This window comes from Gymnogyps californianus, chromosome 5 (genome assembly GCF_018139145.2).
Source record: "Gymnogyps californianus isolate 813 chromosome 5, ASM1813914v2, whole genome shotgun sequence".
NCBI classification, from domain to species: Eukaryota; Metazoa; Chordata; class Aves; order Accipitriformes; family Cathartidae; genus Gymnogyps; species Gymnogyps californianus.
In genome coordinates this window covers 432695-452765 of record NC_059475.1, presented here as the reverse complement: position 1 = coordinate 452765, position 20071 = coordinate 432695, and the positions used below count along the sequence as shown (strand labels likewise).

Genomic DNA, 20071 nt, shown 5'->3' with positions numbered 1-20071 from the left:
GTATTAATTGCAGATGGGTACAGTGGTCGGTATTAACTGTACATACAGAAATTAGAGTGAGTGCTCATCAGACAGGCGCTGATCTGGAGTCTTCCCCTCTAGTCCTAGCCTCTGCTTGGGAATAGCAAAATTTCCCTCTCCTCTTTCCACATTACCAACACGTCCCTCAACTCTGCTGGCTCAGTGGAGCAGGGGGCTCTTGGAGAGACCGTTTGAATCTGCAAAGGGTTTAACTAGCACAATGCAGAGTATTTGTCCTGTAGGAAATACCTGGGATGACACGTGTTATCCTGGTTGAAAGCAAAACTGCCTAATGCTGAAAGAAAAGAGTTTCTTTCTTTCAAGCTCTGTTGTTGTCTGGTGAAACCCCCCAGGCAGCCTGTGATGGAGAAGATGTGCAGGGAGGTCCGGCTGGAGCAGCTGACAGTTTGGCTCAAGAGCCTTCTAATTAATGCAAAAGCTAATAAGTGTTGATCAATTAGAACAACTTATTTTGAGAAATCCAATTACTTTTCAGATAAATGCCTTTAAAAATTATTAGCTCTTTTCCTTACAGATCTGACCTCTGGCCTTGTTTTTAATTGCTGCCCAAGTAAAAGCATTTGCTGTATCAAACGAGGCACATAACACAGCTTTCCTCTTTACAGCACCGTCCCCCTGCACGATGCAAATAAAGCAGACGCTGGAGAGCACCAATTTGCGCTTTTCACAGTCCCTGCAGGCTGCGAGATGCAACACAAAGGCAGATTCCTTCTGACTCCATCTTGTTAGGTATTTCCAGAGATCTAATTAAGGCACCGAATCACCTGCTGTCTCCTCTTTGGTTAATGGAAAACGATAAGCTATTTCCAGGGATGATTCAGGCAGAGGACTCAAACCCTTCCGCCTACCTTCCCCTTCTCCTCCATTGATGACAGCAGGCCTGAAGTGGGTGGACTCCTATTTTCGGGGCCTCAGTGAAGGCTCTAAAGTTAGCCGGGATGAATCTGGGCTGACAGAAGGATCGTCTGTTACTACGGTATGTGAAGTCAGTCCTGCTTAAGCAGGAAGCCTTAAACAGGAATACTTTGATAGTTTGTGGGAGCCATACTGCAAGTGCGATGGGACAACTAGGCTTCCACACAGCTTGTGCTCAGCTCGGGGAGCTGGATCCTGTCTAGTATAACTACCTTCTTGTTATCTGCTTTTTCCCCCATGGATTCAGCATTTATCAGTTATTATCATCAGGTTTTTCTCCACTTGAGGCTAAGGGAGCTTTGGTGGAGAAGGGTGCTCCTCTTCCTTGCTTTTTGACATACCTGGAGTTACCTCAGGATGCAGAGGGCATCCCCACACACACCTTACAGTACATTCACCTACATCTTGTCCGTGCTGGATGCGTTTCTTCTGAAAGACCTCCCAGCGATGGCAAATGCCAGTCCCCTGCTGTTCCCCCCTCGGCAGCCTGCTCCAAAGCTCACGGACATCAGCTTCAAGCCTCCTGCTGGGTTTTGGCCCGGTCGCAGGGGGCATCTCAATGCCAGGACACTTTCTGCTGTCTGACAGGAACATTTGTTTTCCTTGTTTTCATTTTACGCCTCATTCCATCCTTCTCTGACATCCTAATTAATTTGTCTCCACGTCAGGGCTTTGATTTATTAATTTGTTTTTACACTCTTCAGATATCTGCAGGTACTTATCAGACCTCTTGCTCTCAACTAGTTTCTTAGACAGGCACAGGAATATTTTGCCATCTTGTTTGTTAGCAGTGAGTCTGGATGTCTCGACCATCCCAAATCCATGCGCTAGCCCTCCATGCTCAGTAGTTTGCTGATTTGCATGTGAGGTCCAAATGAATTTGCTTTCGCTTTGTCACTGAAGAGCAAGTGTCAGGCCTTGGTTTTCTTTGGTAGCCTCCACAGCTGGAAAGAACAAGCTACCCTCCTCCATCATGTTTGCAAGGATTAAAAAAAAATCCACAATATGCAAAGAAAGCGGGAGTTCTGCACAGCCTCACTACTGCGTTACCTATTTGTGAAACCTTTTAAACCTATACCGGGATAGAAAAGCCCAGGGCACAAAGCAAAGGACAGCTAATACTTTGCATGTCCACAACAGCCTCAGCCTGTTTTTGCCATCCAAGAGCTTAATGCAGAGTTCTTGAGGTAGGAAAACACAGTGACGTCCTTCTCCAGACTTTGCTGTCCAAATTCGGTGGTGTACAGCGGAGATGAGAGTCACACCAACGTCTCCTGTCTCTTAGGGAGAAGACCAGCTATCCAGAGGATGAGTAAGAAAGGATATAACATGACCGAGGGCACAGCTCCATCCCTCCGTGGGAAACACTTCCCTTTTGTTCCCCCTAGTAATGATCATTCTTGACATCTACGTGGCAGGCTGACTCCTCACACCCAGCCCATAAAGGATATTTCACACCATGGTGGCACAAAAACCTTTGAAATATTTGGTTCCACTTGGCTACAGCTATCACTGTTAATGTGTAGCATTTCTTCCAAGAGCTGGAGGAGGAAGCCTTACCTGTGAAGAGCAGCAGGGCCTCATCCTCCCTCACTGGGATCTATCCTGGTACTCCCACCCTCCCTGGAAAGGTGCGTGCAAGTGAAGTACAGCCTTTTCCTGCGTGTGAAAACCAGGTGAAACCAGGTTAGCAGCAAATACTGACTGCTGTGGGCTTACTTTGGTAATTTTAGCTTTCCTAGCTTTACTTTAGGTACTCTAAAGTAGATACTCCTGAGCATCAGGTGTGTGATTCTGTCTGTCCAACCTCCTATCCCAATTTAATTTCTCTAGAGCAATTGATACTTAAAAAAAACTTCTGCTCAGTGCTCTTATGATTTTGTTGGCATAGAAATCAACCATTGTAGGAATTAATTGAGCAGTAAAATAATAGGAAATTTATTAACAGGTGAAATATTCGCAAGCAGTTTAATACCCTCATTATTAATTCAACATATAACCTCATGTAGATCCCTGCGGTGGAAATTGTGCTGTTAGTGTATAGAAGAGCACTATTTCTAAGGCTTGCTGTGAGCTTTAATGCCTCCCCCATACTTTATTGTATATCATTACAAGAAACACTTCAGAATATTTGTTGTTAAAGAACACCAGGGTTCTCCTGCTAATTCTGCATGAAAATCAGTTTTAGGCTTGCTCTTAGATTTACAAGAATTTGTGAGCCAAGGGAGGGGAGTAAAGGACAAAAGCAAATGGGAGGTTCCTTTGATCGATAAGGCTGCTAAGCCTGCTGCATCCCTTTAAGACTGAGAGCATCTTATTTTGGTGTCCCTCCCTTCTCACCTGAGTTGTCTGATGTGACTTACACAGCCAGCGTCTGGCAGCAGCAAAGGCCAGGAGCAGCAGCAGCAGCATCAACAGGACCCAGTCCCATGGGGTCTGAGCACAGTGGGCTGAGTCAAGGGCTGGTAATGGGGTTCATCAACAGCTCCAGCAAGCTTTGAACCAGGTCTGGGGTCCATCCAGGGGGTCCCATCAGGAGGTGGGCTAGAAACAAAGCCATGACATGGGTTCAGGATCCATCTAGAAGATGCAGCTAAAGACAGGATCAAAGTGACCTGCAACATAGATCCAAGGTCTGTAGAGCTCTCCATCCAGGAGCTAGGACATAACTCAGGCAGGGACTGAAGGGCCAGTGCTGAGCTTAAATGGGGCCCATGGGCAGAGGGTGTGGGTCCCACGTGAGGCTGGTCAGGGCAATTAAAGCCTCATGGTGCCCTCCTGGCCCTGAGAGCCAGATCAGCTGTGGGTGACTCAATGTGATCTGCTTTTTCATCAGCCTCTCAGGAGGAGATGGCTAGGGGAAGGAACCAGAAGCATTTTTATCTTGGTGATAGTGGTCACACTCTAGGCAGAGACCAAGGGAGAGGTGGACTCTGAATCCCCAGATTCCCTGGTCATGCAGGAGGAAGGGCCATTCCTAAGGGAACGGCTATTTCAGGTAGGTGCTTATGCCTGGGTGCAGACAGCTCTCCCTATTAAAACTGCTTCCTTTCCTCCTTGCCTAGGAGATTGAGGCTGCCTTTTAGCACGCCCCGTGGGGCAGAGCAGAGCTGGGAGGATCAGGCTGTCAGCGCCTTCTCATTCAGTTGTGAGCCTGGAAGGAGAAAAGCTAATTCCTAATAACAAAAATGAATTCCCTAGCCCCACATCCTGCTCTTTCCCCTCACCCCGCCTAATCCCCTTCCCCTCCCGAAAACTCAGCCCACCTCTGACAGACTGCTGTTTCACCCACCCCTTGCTTTTCTCCCATGCTCTCAGCTGAGAGCATAAGGACCTCTGTAAGTACATCTGTGCCATGCCAGTAGCTGCAAAGGCTTCATGGCCAACCTCAGTGCGGTTCAGCAGCAGCAGCAAAACGCACAGCACAGCTGGAAACCTCTGTTGCGTAAAGCACAATATCCTTACTGCAAACCTGCCAACGCTCCTCCTGGCTTCTGCGCCTGTATGTGTTGTTCAACGCTCGTTAACGTTACAACAGCCTTTGAAAAAGCAGTGCTGTCTCCAAAGTCCCGCAGTTGCGTCCATTCAGAGTTTATGACCCGTTTTTTCCCTGTGTGCTGCATTCTGTGATTTAGCAAGAAGGAGGGCTAATGAGACTCAACTTCTCGGAAAGATCTACCCTCAATTTTCTCTTCTGCAGTTTTAATGAATTTGCAGTCTCTTATTATATTTACCAAGTGCCCTGTTGTTAACGTGACAGGGCTGGCCAGTACAGCAAACAAGACGCTCGCTGTGGTGCCATGTAGTAATGTAATGCTTCCCACAGCAGTAATTGGGTGCGTGCTGTGCCCCTTAGCCTTGACGGAAATAATTTTCCCGAGCTGTTCTCTGTCATCATTTCAACATCTTTGTGCTTGTTCATTGTGTTCTGGTAGCAACCAGAACCCCTCACCATGAACCACAGTATTGTACAAGGTGCTGGATGCACTGTATGAAAAAACTCTTTATGCTCTGAAATGCTCAAAACACAAAATCAGAGCACAACGATTCTTGTCCTTCTTCCTCAGACAGTACCATTAGGCGATGCTTCTAACAAACCCTTTCTGTACGGCAAAGAGAAAGCTATTAGGCTCCTGAAAGGCTTATTTCATTACGAACTTTATTAATTTGTGTCACAGATATAAGTACAGGACCTTTGCCAGAAGTGATGGAGTGTTGGTTTTCTTAATGGGTAATAAAGCAATAAGCGCTGAAATGCATTAGTGCATTAGTCTGGGGTGAGTGGCCAAGGAGTAATGAGAATGCTTGAGTGGCAAGTGTCTTGATGAAACATTAGCAAGGTCTGGCTGTGTTGACATCAAGTGTTTCAAGATTTGGGGTCGAGCTCTGATACTAATGCATTAGGTGATTCTGAATGCCGTTGCTGAGCTTGCAGTAACGTGAGTGTAATGTTACACTGACAGATGCAGTATCTAGAGCTTGTTATGAGCAGTATGACTAAGGATGTTGACGGGATGAGCTTACAGGTTAAGAGGTTTTTGTTCTGGAGCTGTTGCCTCAAGTAGAGATCTTGGGCATCCTCACTCATCTTATTCCAACCACGCTGAGCGGGTCTGGGTGTGAGCAGTGACTGCTGCAGGCAGGGGCAGCCGATACCATTTGCATCTCTTGCATTACAGTGGCAACACCCGTAGGCATTTCCCCACGGGAAAGGGAAGCAGGCATCTCTCCACCCTGACGTGTTCAAGCTGATCTGATCTCCGTGCAAGGCAGAAGTCTATCCCTGAGGGTCTTCACCCTGTTGGGGAGCCTACGCTTAAAGATAACGCTTGGGACCCTGCAGCCTTCTGCTCCCTTTCCACCGCTTGTTGGTACCCAAGTGAAACAGAGTAGGAAGGCCAGGGAGGTAACGCCATCCCAGCAGAGCTGCACGAGGGTGCTCAGCAGGGTCCAGAGTAGGTATTGCAGGCGTTCCGACGGCATTGCAACTTAACGCCATTAGCAGTGATCAACACTGCATTCAATTCTAGCTGCAGCACCGCTGGGGCTGCATCTGTAGTGAGATGCTGATTGAGTCTTTAGTTCAGAGGAGGTTACATCTGTACCTTTGATCATCACTTCGGAACAGACATCCAGACTCCACCTCTGACTTGCTTTTCCCCTGCAGGGCTGCTGCCAAGGGCCTTTCACTCAGCTTGATGGAGCGTCTCATCGAGAGGTACGGGGAGAAGATTGTGAAGATGCTGACGGTGCAGTACCGAATGCACCAGGCCATCATGCAGTGGGCTTCCTCGGAGATGTACAGCGGCCGGCTCACTGCTCACCCGTCAGTAGCCCAGCATTTGCTCAAGTAAGTGACTTGCTCTTCACTGGTATATGAGCAGAGATGTCTTTTTCATCCCACCACATGCAGGGTTTGTCCCTTCCCTATGAGGAAATTTTCCATTCCTCCTGGCCCTGCGATAGCACTTTTGTTTCATCCTTTATTTCATCGAGGAAACATTAATTGTGGGGGGAGGTGTTGTCCTTTTCCCTATGTAACAAGAAGTCATGCAGAGTTATCTTCTGTTTCCTCCTTTGGTATGAGAAGCAACAAAATAAAATCCCCTTGCATCTGGTGAGAATATATGAAGGCCTGACCTGCAGTGGGCATACCCCAAGCAGTGTTTCTCTATCTCAGGCTCTCATTGAGGGTAGGACCAGACATCAGTCTTTTATTGTGTTTCCACATGTCCACGTGATTGGGAGGGCCAGTGTGTGTCCCATCATGGGTCCCAACATCGACATCAGAAAGATCAGAAAGCAAGATGCCCTTTCCGGCTTGGATAGCTTTACTGCCAGGACAGCACCTGAGGCAGGTTGATGGCATCGGATCCATTCCTTGTCTGCAGCATTTTTCTGTTTCTTTGGTAATTTAAAGGAAGTGACTAGCATTTCATTTCCATTGCATCCTGGGACAGGCAGTTGTTTGCCAACACACACTGTGACTGTCAATAATTGGTGCTTTTTAAAATTGCAGTCAGTGCAGTTCTGGGAGGCGGATGGGAAAACATTAATTCTCTCTGTTGGACTTGGAGAAGCGTAAAATATCACAGTGCTTGTTTGCACGGAGCTATTGTATTTTTAGCAATAGGGGTTTTTTAAATGCAAATATTTAGGAGTCGGAAAAATTGATATTCCCCTAGAATCTCTCAATTTCATAGTAGATCCAGTTTTGGACAGAGAGGCCATTTTATCATACTTGTTTCAAAATAATCTTACTTATGAACAGTGTGAATACTACCTGGATGGGAAGAGCAAGCTTTGTGTTCGAGACAGCCCCGGCACCCTCCTCTACATCCGCTGCAGTCAGCACGGGGATTTCTGCTTGTGTCAGCATGCTCTGTATTAAGGCTTCAGGGCTATCGAGGCTTCAGCTCAACTTACATCAGTGAAGCTATGCTGACTTCTGTCTTGCTTTATATACATTTGTGCATATATATGTAATTTTATGGGTGAGTGTGGTGGGTTCTCCAGGTAAGAGTAGGCAAGGCTGGTTCATCGGTGCCAGGAGGAGCTCAGCTGAGCTGGATGGGACTCATTCAACAATGTTTTAGCCATACAGATCTAATTCCAGGACCGGTACCGTACAAAACCCTCTTTTTGATTGTTCTTGTTCCTTGCCATGCTTATTTTTCCATTTAACTTTGGAAATTAAAAATAGCAACTAGTGAAGAACCCCAGGCAAAATGGCTTGAAACCATTAAAATAGGAAACCAATTGAAAAGCTGAAGTTAGGCGACTTTGTTATTCTGATGAGCTGGTTTATTTTCATAGCTGGTGAAGGCGTGAATGTTTTTCTTTCCAGTCCACAGTGCAGCTTAGTCCCCTGCTCAGGGCCTTTTCCTGCAGACACTGGTTTCTAAACTCATAATCAAACCTGCCAGTCCACAGCCCTCCTGACATATCGCACGAATACAGCAATCCTCGGTTCAGGCACTGGACCGTGTAAAGTTTCTGTGCTTCTGTAGAAGACCAGGTAATGCAGGGGCTTGACACTGGACCATGATCTTCTCATGTTTAGGCTGCTAGTACAAATTCTTTCATGATACTTGTGAGCATCTCACGTGTTTGGTTGGCTTAGGCTAAATGATTTGCTTAACCCCTTACCTGAGCAAGAAATAAGTAGGTTTTATTCTCTGATAGTTCTAGGAAAAGCTCTCTTATACGCGGAAGCGTCCTAGGGCAGTGGAAGGCTGGTGAGTGCTCACAGGAGTTACCTGCTCATACTGGAAAGCGGCCAAAGCCTGGGCTGCAGCTGCAATTGCAGCAGCAGCATTTGACAGGCTCTGGGTCTGTAGCTTTTTGTTACCTCCTTCCTAAGGGCTGGTGGGTGATGAGCGAGGAACCTGAAGAGTCCCAAAGCACAGTGCGAGGAGGGGGATCTCCATCTCTGCTGAAAGCATTTTGAGGTCTTCCTCTGAAGAAAGATCTGACTGGAGTGACCCAGACCGTAGCCCCCACCACACCTCTGGCATTGGCAAAGCCAGCCCGTACGATTGTATTCTAGCCTTGAATTCACAATGACCTCGGTGCCGTTTTGAGAGGTGAAGCTTGAAGAAGCGTGTCCCAGTCTTGAGACGCACGGCTGGGAGGAGGTGCAGGTGCAAACACCTTGTGCTACAAATTGTAGCAGGGAGTTTTTGGTCCAGCTGAACTTGTAAAGCCTGATACCTGTGGGCTTTCATTCAGAACGACTCTCCAGGGTATAATCCCCAATGTCTGATAATAAGGCTGCACTCCCAACACGACCTTTCCCTGAACGGCGTTGCTGATCCAAGTCTCATCTCCTTTACCTGAAGCACAAAGATTGGTCTTTGGAAACAGAAGCGCAGCTCTACTCTGAACAACTTCGTATTTCCTTACCAACTTCTGCTCCGACATTGGAGGCACATGGGAACGCTTGGTCTGTGATCTGTTAGAGATTTCTGCAGCACCATCTTTTCTCAAAAAAGGATACTTTGGTTTCCTGCAGTATCTTTTCAGGGGCAGAGTATTTCCAAGGGAGCAAAACCTTCTTCCCAAATCTCCCTTCCTTCTGAAATGGGTGATGAAGCACATCAGAAACCCCCACACATCTCCAGAATTAAGTCAGGGAGGCTGCAAGCAGTATTTTTCGCATTCAAAATTTGTGACTCAGTCTGTGAGAAGATGGTTTGAAAATCACCAGCTGTTTCTGCTGTCATTTCTTATCCAAGTACAGTGTCACGTGTCCCTTGCCTTAGCACTTTTTTTTGGGCTAACACCCCTCGCTGATGGGGAATATGGGGGAACCCCCCCAGTAGTGTGAGACCTGGAAGATGCTCAGAAGCCAGAATGCCCCTCGGTTGCGATGTGCGACTCACCCAGCTGGGATCACCTCCTCCCAGACAAAGTACAGGGTGCCTGGATGCCCTAGGGCAGTGCGTTGAGCTTGAATCCAGTGTCTGGCTGCAGGGATAACCTGGTTTGTCATTGCAGACCAAGAATCTCTCCAGGAACAAAAATCCATCTCTGCAGCTTGCGCTAGTTTGCAGCCAGTGGGAGAAGTGCCTTTCACCTTCATCCTGAAGGGATAGGAAAGCACTGGACAGCTTTTCTCCAAGGTAACAGCCAGTTCTGCTCCAATCTCACTACCTTACAAGAGCATGAATACTTCTCTCACTGGAAAGATTTATGTAGATAATTACTCCTCTGAAGCGACATTCGCAGGGTCGAGATTTTTCCTGGCATTGAGAGATGCTGCAAGGGCTTTCCGTGGCCACTGCAAGTAAGCAAAGAATCAGGATTATCTACATGGAGAACTTGGCTTTTGCTCAAAGTCTTTTGTCTACACAGACGTGGACAGTGGTAGGAGAGTAAGCAGGGCAGGTAAAAAGGAGATGGGAAGCCTGTTAGGTTTGATGTTACAGAGAGAGGGAGATAAACCTGTTGTACCCTCCACAGGAGAGGAAACACTCTAATGGGGAACTGGAGGTGGCCCCGTTCCGGAGGAGATCATGGAAAGTAAAGTTGGTTGCTGGTCCCTGCGGTCCTTGGAAATGGGGAAGGTACCTTGTGCCCCTCTTTGAATCCAGTCGCTGGGCTGAGGCAGCCAGTCCCCGAAGCCAGGGGAAGAACTCTTCCTTTGGGCTCTGGTTTGCCGTAGGACGGGGGAAGGTGCATCCTGGGCTCTTTTGCAGGGGCTTTGGCCCTCTGTCATAGCTGCACTGATCTCTGTACCTTCCCAGCCGTGCATTACAACAGCAATAGCTTCAGACAGGAGAAAAATCAGTTTCAGTCAAGAGAGAAGACTTTTGTTGTCAATGGAGTGAGTGATGTCCGGAGTCCACGGGAAGCGAGGGTAGTTGGTGGCATACAAATGCAGAGGAACAGACGTGCAGTGCTGGGAGTCCCGGGAAGGAGAGGCTGCAGCTGGGGGCTTGTCTTGAACTGGAAACTGCCTTTACCCTCACTTCCCTGCCTGTCATTTGGATGTAATCCTCCTTTTTGATAGCTTGCAATTTGCCTTGTTTATCTGCAGACTCTCCAGAGTCACAGCTCTCCGTGATTTGTACGTGATGTACAGTAACATGTCGTTGTTTCCGAGCTCTCCTGCCATCTCCAGGCTTTCCGTTCCTGCCCTCCATTGCCTGTCCTCTTCCTAGGCTGTGAATTCAGCTAGCAACTTCCTTGAGTATTAAAATATGGATTGTTAATTTTTTTTTTTTAATGCAGCAGCTTTAGGTGTAGAAGTGATGTGAAACCCCAGTTCCTCTGTGGTTCCTTGTACTGTGCTTTCTTCTCTTGCCCAACAGCACTGCTGTCAAATCTCTGGTAATACTTCAGGCACTCCTTCCTCTCAACACCGTAAAAAACAGAAAGCAGCTGCCACATCTCCCTAGGTCTGCATATCTTTCCTGTTCGAGACCGTTTAAGTGAGACACTAACACCCACACACTGTACCCTTGCCTTGCAATAACTGGGCTGTGTAGCATAGCCGGTGAGAAAGCTCTCAGCACTGCTGGCTGGCCCCTGTGAGACTCTCCGGGGCCCTCTGCTCTTCGTTTGCATTTTGGGAGAGCATTTAAGTGGCAATCCCGTGGCGCAGAGCAATAATGGCTTTTCAGCTATGGCTTTCTGGTGTTGCCAGACTCCCCTGGGCCTCTTGGGACTTGCTGTGCCGTTGGTTGTGGCTGCCGTCCTGGCACTGAACCCCAGAAGCCTGGAGCCGAAAGCCAGAGGACCCCACCAGAGCTAAAGGGCCCTGCTTAGTTATCGCTCTACATGACACGCTCTTCAGTAGCATCACTGCAGATGCAAAGGGGACCAAAGCTTGGTGGAGCAGAAAGGGGGGAACCTCAGTTCTCAGTTTCTGTCATTCTTCACCACCTCCAGAGCCAATCTTCCTGCGTTTTTACCCCACAGGACACCGCTCTGGGTCTGTAGCCTTGTCCCTCAGAAGCAATATCCAGCTATGTTTTCCCTCTGTCCTTGCAGTCTTGTTGGGAGGAGTAAGCAACAACACAACTGATCATCCCTTTGGCGTAATTTCAGAGTTGTTAACTGGCCCTTTCCCAAATACCTTGTGCAGGGACCTGCCGGGCGTCACCTCTACAGAAGAGACCACAATTCCCTTATTGCTTATAGACACTGCTGGCTGTGGCCTGTTTGAGCTGGAAGTGGAAGATGAACAGTCTAAGGGGAATCCAGGTACCGTCGTTCGGAAAATTTTGTTGGCCAGAATTGATTGTCTGAGGTCCTCAGCCTCCCGCGGGCTTGGCCACAGCACCGGCTGAGCCACGTCCCAGAGGTGTCCCCCTCCAGAGCCGGTAGCAGGGAGATGGTGGGGTCCCCAGGGAGCCTTCCTTATTTGAGAGATCATTTCCTCTGTAAATCCTCAAGCTCAAAGGACTCTGAGCCAGAGTGGAGTGGCCACAGGGCCGCGATGACAGCGTGCAGCTTGTAGGTGGCCACGCTGGCTGCCTTGTTTCCTTGCAGAGACATTTCTCCATGCTGTGGACTAGGATAGGGTGGAGGATCCCTGCGACAGATGCTTTGGACAAGTTGGCAGGGCAAATAATATCAGGCAGAGCGCAAGCCTGTTTTAGAGAGGCTGTAGACATGGCTCAGAATTGCCTCCCAGTCCTCTGCTCCTTTCATGAAGTCCTCTATGGCTCTTCTCCATGAATTTTCTTAAGACATTGAGTTTCCTGCTGGTTTTGGACTTAAAAAATAGGTTTCATTACGGAGATTGAGTGTGAAGTCAGGCTCCATAGCCATTCTAATAAAGCGGGAGAACTTTGAAAATGACGATGCTACCTGCTTTGTGTCCTCACTTCCACAGCAGGGCGGGTGGTTGTGATTTGCTGTTCAAGGGTGCTACTCATGCTCCTCTAGATTTAGTCTGGCATCCCCACACCTGCTAGCTGGCTCTTCAGAGGCTCACAAGGGCCTTTGCCAGGAGGTGTTGCACATGGGCTGTCCAAAATCTGGTGCTTCATCTGACAGGCCACACATCCCAACCTTGTTATGGAGACAGCTCTCCTAAAAGCATTAGGGAGAGCTTTTAGCCCAGAAAGCTGTCAGCAAAAGGATTGCTAGGAGGGCATAGTGAGCCTTGGCTTTGGGGAAGGTGGGATTCTTCTTTCAGGGGAACATCTTCCCCTCGATTGTAAATTCACTGCACAGACTGGCTCTGTGGTGCCCGGAGGGAACCGATCTCTGTGTGCGGTGCCTGTGCCTGCCACCTCACCCACGGCCACCCCTGCCTGCCTGGCTGCTGCCTGCGCTTTTCCTGAGGCACTTTTCCCCAGTGGCCGAGCCACAGGCTTTTCTAGCCATTGGCTCTCACGTGGCCAAAGAGCTTATTTGGCAACGTGGCTGCCTGCTTCAGGGATTCATTTGTTTTCCTCTCTGCTCACCAGTGCAGATCTCATGCCAGCAACAGATTTCTGAGGCTTCAAGTCCCTCTCTGGCAAGACGGGGAAAATGGACTGTAAAATACAAGGACAGTTTTTACCAGTTTAAATCTCTTTTGCCTTCTTTTGTTTGAAAACTCACCAGCGTTTAAGTGCCTCTCATTTTCCATACACCAGTCCCCGTGGCCCTGCTGAACAGAGGAAGGCACTTGTCCCCAAATGGAGAGCCAAAAAGCCTTGTCTAAGATAACTCAGGGATTTTGAGCAGGGGATTAAATGCACTTCTCCCAAAATATGGGAAGCAGCCTTTTGGAGCAGCAGACTGCAGATGCTTGATTTTTATACCTGTGTTTTGCTGCAAAACAGAGGGTAAAGTCAGTCCAGCCAGTAAACCAGGAAATAGTTCACATTTGTATTTAACTTGTCCTCATTAGATCTCTCTGAACCAGCCACCATCCTGTATAGCCACTTGTTTGTGGCAGGCTGCCTGCAGCCTCTGGAAGGTCTGAGCACACAGATCTGAGCGTGAAGCTTGTTTATTTGGTCATGGGGGTTTAGAAGTGCGGGGACTTGAAAAAGCAGAATAAAAAGGAAAGGTGGAGTTTTTTCAGTTGCAGCATAGAGAATTGAATTTTGAGTGAGGTCTAGGGTCTCGCTTCAGAGGGAGAATAATCTATTGCCTGGATTATCATGGATCGCTTGGATTAATACGGGAAGGCCAGAGAAAGCCAAGTGCTGTTCAGAAAGCTCTTTTTAAGCTTAAGCGAGCTGGTGACTTGGAAAGGCAAGAAGCAAGCACTGTGCAGTCCTGGGAATGAGGTTGCGCAGCACATCACCGTCTAGCCAAGCAAGCCAGGTTGGGAATCCTTACCCCCGTGCAACGCTGGGCTGCAGGCAGGACTTTCCTTAGCCTTTCCTTGCTGTTTTAGGGGAGGTGGGCAAATTTCTCCGAGCCGCAGCATGTCCAAGCTGGCGGCTTCGGCCTCTGCCTGCCAGCCTGTTCCCATCACCGCCCCTTCTGCTTTCTGCCCTAGGGGAGGTGCAGCTGGCCGGTTTGCACATCCAAGCCTTGGTGGAAGCTGGCGTGAAGGCAAAAGACATCGCTGTTGTAGCCCCCTACAACCTCCAGGTGAGATGACCTTCTCCTGGCATCTCCTCTCTCTTTCTGCATGCACACAGAGCGAATGCAGAGGTGGATTCAAACCTTGACGTCTTCAGCAGTGGCACCAGGACGTCCTCAGAGGGACGAAGGTGGAAGTCAGCAGAGCCAAACTGTATAATCAGCATTTGTGGCCGACTTCGCCACTGTTGTGGTTTAACCACAGCCAGCAACTAGCACCACGCAGCTGCTCACTCCTCCCCACCCTGGTGGGATGGGGAGGAGAATCGGAAACAAGTGAAACTCGTGGGTTGAGATAAGAACAATTTAATAATTGAAATAAAAAAATAAAAGATTATAATCATAATAATGAAAAGGCAGATAACAAAAAGAGAGTGAAATATAACCCAAGAAAAGACAAGTGATGCACAATGCAATTGCTCACCACTTGCCAACGGATGCCCAGTCAGTTCCCGAGCAGCGATCCACCCCTCCTGGCCAACTCCCCCCAGTTTATATATTGGGCATGACGTTCTATGGTATGGAATATCCCTTTGGCCAGTTGGGGTCAGCTTCCCAGGCCATGCTCCCTCCCAGCTTATTGTACCCCTGCTTGCTGGCAGAGCATGGGAACCTGAAAATCCTTAACTTGGGATAAGCGCTACTTAGCAACAACTAAAAACATCAGTGTGTTATCAACATTGTTCTCATACTAAATCCAAAACACAGCTCTGTACCAGCTACTAGGAAGAAAATTGACTCTATCCCAGCTGAAACCAGGACACCCACATTTTAAGCAGCTTGAGGCCGTGGAGGGAAGAGATGTGAGATGGGTATTTTCCACTGCCAGCCTCAGGAGTCAGCACTTGACTATCGGGAGATGTGAGCGCTCATCCTTGTGGGTTTGAGAGGAAGGGACTTTACCAAAAGAGTGCCATTTTAACCCTTTTCACCTTGCACTTTTCTTTAAAAGATATCTCTTGTGTGTTTTTCAGGTGGACATGCTAAGAGAGCACCTTTGCCACAGGTACCCAGAACTAGAAATTAAATCAGTTGATGGTTTCCAAGGAAGAGAGAAAGAGGCAGTGATCCTGTCATTTGTGAGATCCAACAGGAAAGGTGAGAGTTCAGTGCTGGAGAATTACTCCATGGGGAATGGGAAAGAAATGGGAACTGTGTGATTGCTCCAAGGTCGCTCGTCATGTCGCCAAGTGCTGTGGTTTAATTGCAGTTCTGACGGTCTCTAGCACTTTACTCTGAATGAATTTACTAGCAAGAACCTTCCTTTTCAGCCTTTTTTTTTTTTTTTCTTTTGCATGAACGAATATATTTGCTGTCACGGTTGCAGAGGAAGGCTCCCATGCTAGGCAGCAGGTAAAAAGGAAGCAGGACTGTTTAGTTTGAAGGTTTCCTGGCTATTGAGGCCTCAGAAATTATTTAAACCGGGGTCCTAAGAATGGCACATGTCACGTTATCACCACATTTACTGGAGCGCTGAGCACTTCCCGCCAAAGGTGAAAATTTAGGGGGCTTATTCCTTGGATTTGGAGCCTATTTTGGGTCACTTCCCTGAAGAAAGCAAGCAGGAGCTGGTATTACAAGTCATGCACAGAAAATGCTTCTTTTGGGAGCAAAATCTAGAGCGGAAAATCGAGTTCTTTCCTATCAGCAGCTGCAGCAAAAGTTAATAGCTGGAAAAAAAGCTGCTGCCCTGGAGCCATGAGGCTCCTTCGGCAGAGCCATCGGCCCGTGCTGAAGGGTTTTGTGGCAGCCAGCTCGAGCGGAGGGCATGAGCGGGACCGCTCCGTGAACCACCTCTCTCCCGTGCGTGGATCACTGCCCTTTTCAAACCCACAGTGAGACGCATCCCTTGCTGCACTACCTTTGCTGCTAACGCTGCTGAAGATGAAACACTGTGTATGTGCTGGGAGTGCTGTTGTCTAGAAGGTAAAAAAAAAAGGGGGGGAAACGATGCGTGGAAGAGGAGGCTTTTTTTTTTTTTTTTTTTTTTAAGAAAGCCTAGAGCAAGAAAAGCAGCACTGGGGGGAGAATGGAGGTGGGGGACAGGACTAAGAATAGTCCTTATTCATGAGTGACTCACCTCGCCTTTGCTCAGTGGCTCAGTGGGAGCTGGTGTCCTCCGTGAAGGCGTGCGTCCTTTCCCGTGCACACTTAGCAGCCAAAGCTCAGATGCAGTGCAGGAATCACTCGTTTTCCTGGGGACACAAGGCAGCTTCTCATGGTGTCTGGGCACGGCTCTGGTCTGCATGGGGCACAAGAGATGTTGTTAGCACCCTCTGAGACCCTTGGGAGAAAGCCATACCCTTTTTGCAGCTGCGTTTCTCAGTTCAGAGGAGGCCAGGGACCTTGACCAGCAGTGCCTGTCCCTCTGCAGCCATTCCTGATCCAGCAAGAAACCCTCTTGCTGGATCGAGAAGTTGGACTTGCCGCTGCAGTCGGGCGAAACCTCATCAGAGAAACTGGAAATTGTTCTCTAAGCTGCAGAACATGGAGAGGGGATCGCCTACACCCTGTTCCTCAAAGGCAGCACAAACTAGACTGCTCAGCCACGGCAAGGCAGGGCAGAAACAGAGCCAGCCTGGTCACTGCACTGGCGGAGACATTAATTTCTTCCCGACTGGCCTCCTCTTTATCCCCAGAAGCTGGAAACTCAAAAGCCGCCCACACTACCCTTCTTGCTAGCTGATCCTCACTGAGTCATCTTGGCATTTGCTAGCTCTTACTGCTTTCCTTTGAGAAAATAGTCAGAGAGCAGAAGCAAACCTTGCGGGGTTGCCTAAATGGCTGTTACTTTAAACCCGCCGAGAGTTTGGGGGCAAGTGGCGGGGAGTTGTATAGGACCGGGTGTATTTCTTTACCCGTGGTTCCTCTTCTGTCGCAAGGTGATCCTCTTCCACCTTGCTCCCTGTTGCATTTGCTCCCAGGTCCTGGCCTGATCTTGTGTGGTGGGCCACCCAGGAAAATGTTTCTCCTCTCCATGTGCCATCCATCCTCCTCCTGACCCCAGGAGCTAAGTGGGGAGCCCTTGCTCTGGCTTGCAGGTGGTGAAACAGAGGCAGAAAGATGAAGGTAACAGTGTGAGTCAGGGACCAGAGCCCAGTAAACGCTGACTCCCACCCTTCAGCCAAGCAACCCTTCAATTATTTGGGCCAAATCTAGACCTGGAGCCAACCCTGCACCCACTGCCGGTCCTACACCCCTTGGTTTCTTTCTCACAGGTGAGGTGGGCTTTCTTGCGGAAGACCGGCGGATAAACGTAGCGGTGACCCGCGCCCGGCGCCACGTGGCTGTCATCTGCGACACCCGCACCGTCAGCAACCAAGCCTTTCTGAAGCGGCTGGTGGATTATTTCAGCCGGCACGGGGAGGTACGCACAGCCTTCGAGTACCTCGACAACCTCGTGCCCGAAAACTACGCTCAGGAGGGCCGCAGCGAGCGGCAGCAAGGTGCAAAGCTTCCTGCAGCATCTGGCCCCAAACCGCAGCCGCCTCCGGGGAGGAAGCTCAAAGCAGCGGCAACCAAACCAGCGTGTCAGAAGCCAGAAGCACGTTTCTCCCCGAACGCAAGCAGACCTGGGAGCGAGAGCCCAGGGACAAAAGACAGATTCAAGGCCATGCTGGTGGACTTCCTAGAGAGCAGCGAGATGCAGTTGGATTTCCCCACGTCCCTCAATTCTCACGATCGGATGCTGGTTCACCTAATAGCGGAGGAGTACGGGCTGCAGCACGTGAGCACCGGGGAAGGGAGGGACCGGTACATCAGCGTTCGCAAGAAAGAGCCTGCCGAGCCTTCGCTACCCGCAGCCGCCCCCACCAGCAAGCAGCTCCCCCTTCCTCAGCCACAACATCCCAGCGGGGAAACTCCTGTCCCTGCTGAGCCAGGAGGAAGCAGCGAGGGCTCAGGGAAAGTGGACCTGAAAACGCTGCACCTGGAGAGAGTTCAGAGGGAGAAAGCCAGACGGGAGGAGGCAGCGAGGAAGGCTCAGGAGCCCAGTGCCAGCCTTCAGGGCGGCAGCAGGAAAAAAGACAAAAGCGAAGCCAAAGGTAGGTCGCTCTCTTCGTAACCAGCACAATTAATGGTCTTCCTTGAATGGATCGTGCTACTTAATCCCCATGTTTTTGCCTCCAGGCCTTGGGATTTGTCTGCGTGGGTGGAGCACGGGACGTGGCTCTTGGAAAGCTCTCTGATGCATGTCACTGCAGAGATGTGGGAACAGGCAGGAGTGTGCATCAGTTGGCTGCAGCATCTGGGGGAGAGGGGTTTTGGATGCCTGGAGGTGCATTTCTTAAGTCAAAAGAAAAATGTTGGGCACCCTTTCCCAGGAAGAGAGGCTCAGGAGTTCGATTGGAGGCTCCCAAATGCAGGGAGAGGAACTAAGAAGAGTACCTGGCCCACAGTGAAGGATGCGGCTGCCTCCTAAACACAGAGGCAGGGGAAAACAGAGCCAGGAGCTGCCATCCTCCCTGCCAGACATGGTCCCTTCCTCTTCCCCAGCCCCCTTTTAGCAGCGGGAGGCACCCAGGCACGCTGCGGGTGGAAGCCTTGAGCTCCTACTAGTGCCTTTGAACACAGGCCAGAGTTTACTGGCACGATGGGTGTCATGAGGGCTGAAATCCCAGTTGCAGCAAGCGGCGACTCCCCAGACCCGTGCTGCTTCTCACTAGCCCACGCTGTAGCTGCCGGTTGCTTGGGTTTGTTCTCAGCTTCTAAGCAGGTGGTTAAATGGCCAGGTCTCTTCCCCTGTCTCCTCCCCAGGCAAGCCAGCAGTTAAGAGCGGAGCAGACAGCGTGGCAGAAGATGATATCGACGCTCTGATTTCTGCTGCCATTAAAGCGGACAACACCTGCGGCTTCCCCCGCTGCAAAGCCAGCGTTACAACCCTGGGACAGCTTTGCCTCCACTGCAACAGGCGCTACTGCCTCAGCCATCACGTCCCGGAGGTACGCGTGGGGCCGGGCAGCCTGCCCAGGGGTTTGAGCACTGAAGGGGCTGGAAAGGAGTAGGATGTGCCAAGCAGCATGGGTTTAACGTGGGAATTTTCCCTGTCGAGCTCCCCAGGCAGGATTTCCTTGCAAGGAGTTTAAAGCAGAACCCGCTCTGTCAGAGCTTTTGCTGGAGCTGCAGGTAGAAAGGGCTGCCAGGCGTTAACACGTGGGCTGTGCTCGCCTCCTCCTGAGAGCTGCTGCTTTTTTCCCCTCTTGCTTTGTGCCCTTCTTTACCATTCTCTGGCATTTACACTCCAGGTCGTGCAGATAAAGCAAGGCAGAGAGGAGAGATGAAGAGGCATGAGCTTAAGGCAGTGACTTGAGGGAGCCTGGACACTCAATTCCCAGCTCTTTGCAGACTCCCTCTGCAACCTGGGGACAAGTCAAGGCTTGAGCCCTCACAGAGCAGTGCTGTGTGCCTGGTTAGCAATTAAGCATTTCCTTAAGTGCCTTACTGGCTTGGAGCTGAGTTGCTCCACACTGTGCAGCCTCAGCTAGCTCCCATCCATACCTGAGTGACAGCAGTCCCTCAGCCTCCTCTGCTCTGCTTTCTTGCAGTGGAGGACTCTCGAGCAGGCATCTCAGCAGCCCTGTAATGTCCTGCACTGCTGTGGGAGGGGTAGTGTGATGGCCACTGAACCAACAGCTTCTTCCTTCCTGTTCTTCCGTAGCTGCTTGACAGCCCTTTCCTCCCCAGATCTGGGAAGGAAGGAAACTAAGCTTAAACTGGTGTCAGGCTTCATCTTTCTGTTCGGGTGCAGAGGCAGGCAGGTAAGTTTAACCCCTCCAGGGTTGGCAGCGTGATGCTTGACGCTAAGCTGGCCTCGGGGTTTGAGTCCCACAGGCAGAGCTGACGTGGCTGGGTGGTGACTGTGACGAGTACGCGGGCTGAGAGGTGATGATTTTCCATTCAGCCGCAGCCTCCTGTGCCCATCGTCCCTCGTCCTGCATCACCCAGGCATAGCTCTTCGCTGTGTGGAGCCTCCCAGAGCTTAGCAACATTTAGCGAGCTGACCTATAAATCCTCAGCATAGATTTTCCCCTTGTCAAGTACTATCTGTTTCCATGGCAAAGAATAGTTGTATTTATGG

General features: G+C 49.8%; 1 protein-coding gene across 1 annotated transcript in view; it reads left to right on the top strand.

The window, feature by feature from the left end:
- IGHMBP2 (immunoglobulin mu DNA binding protein 2) overlaps positions 1-20071 on the top strand; it is a 46714-nt gene that overhangs the window by 24854 nt on the left and 1789 nt on the right. Inside the window, exons 9-14 of the mRNA XM_050897556.1 lie at positions 6125-6307; positions 11549-11667; positions 13910-14004; positions 14970-15093; positions 17214-18038; positions 18751-18935. Coding sequence (XP_050753513.1) covers positions 6125-6307; positions 11549-11667; positions 13910-14004; positions 14970-15093; positions 17214-18038; positions 18751-18935 — 1531 coding nt within the window. The remainder of the gene's footprint in view (positions 1-6124; positions 6308-11548; positions 11668-13909; positions 14005-14969; positions 15094-17213; positions 18039-18750; positions 18936-20071) is intronic.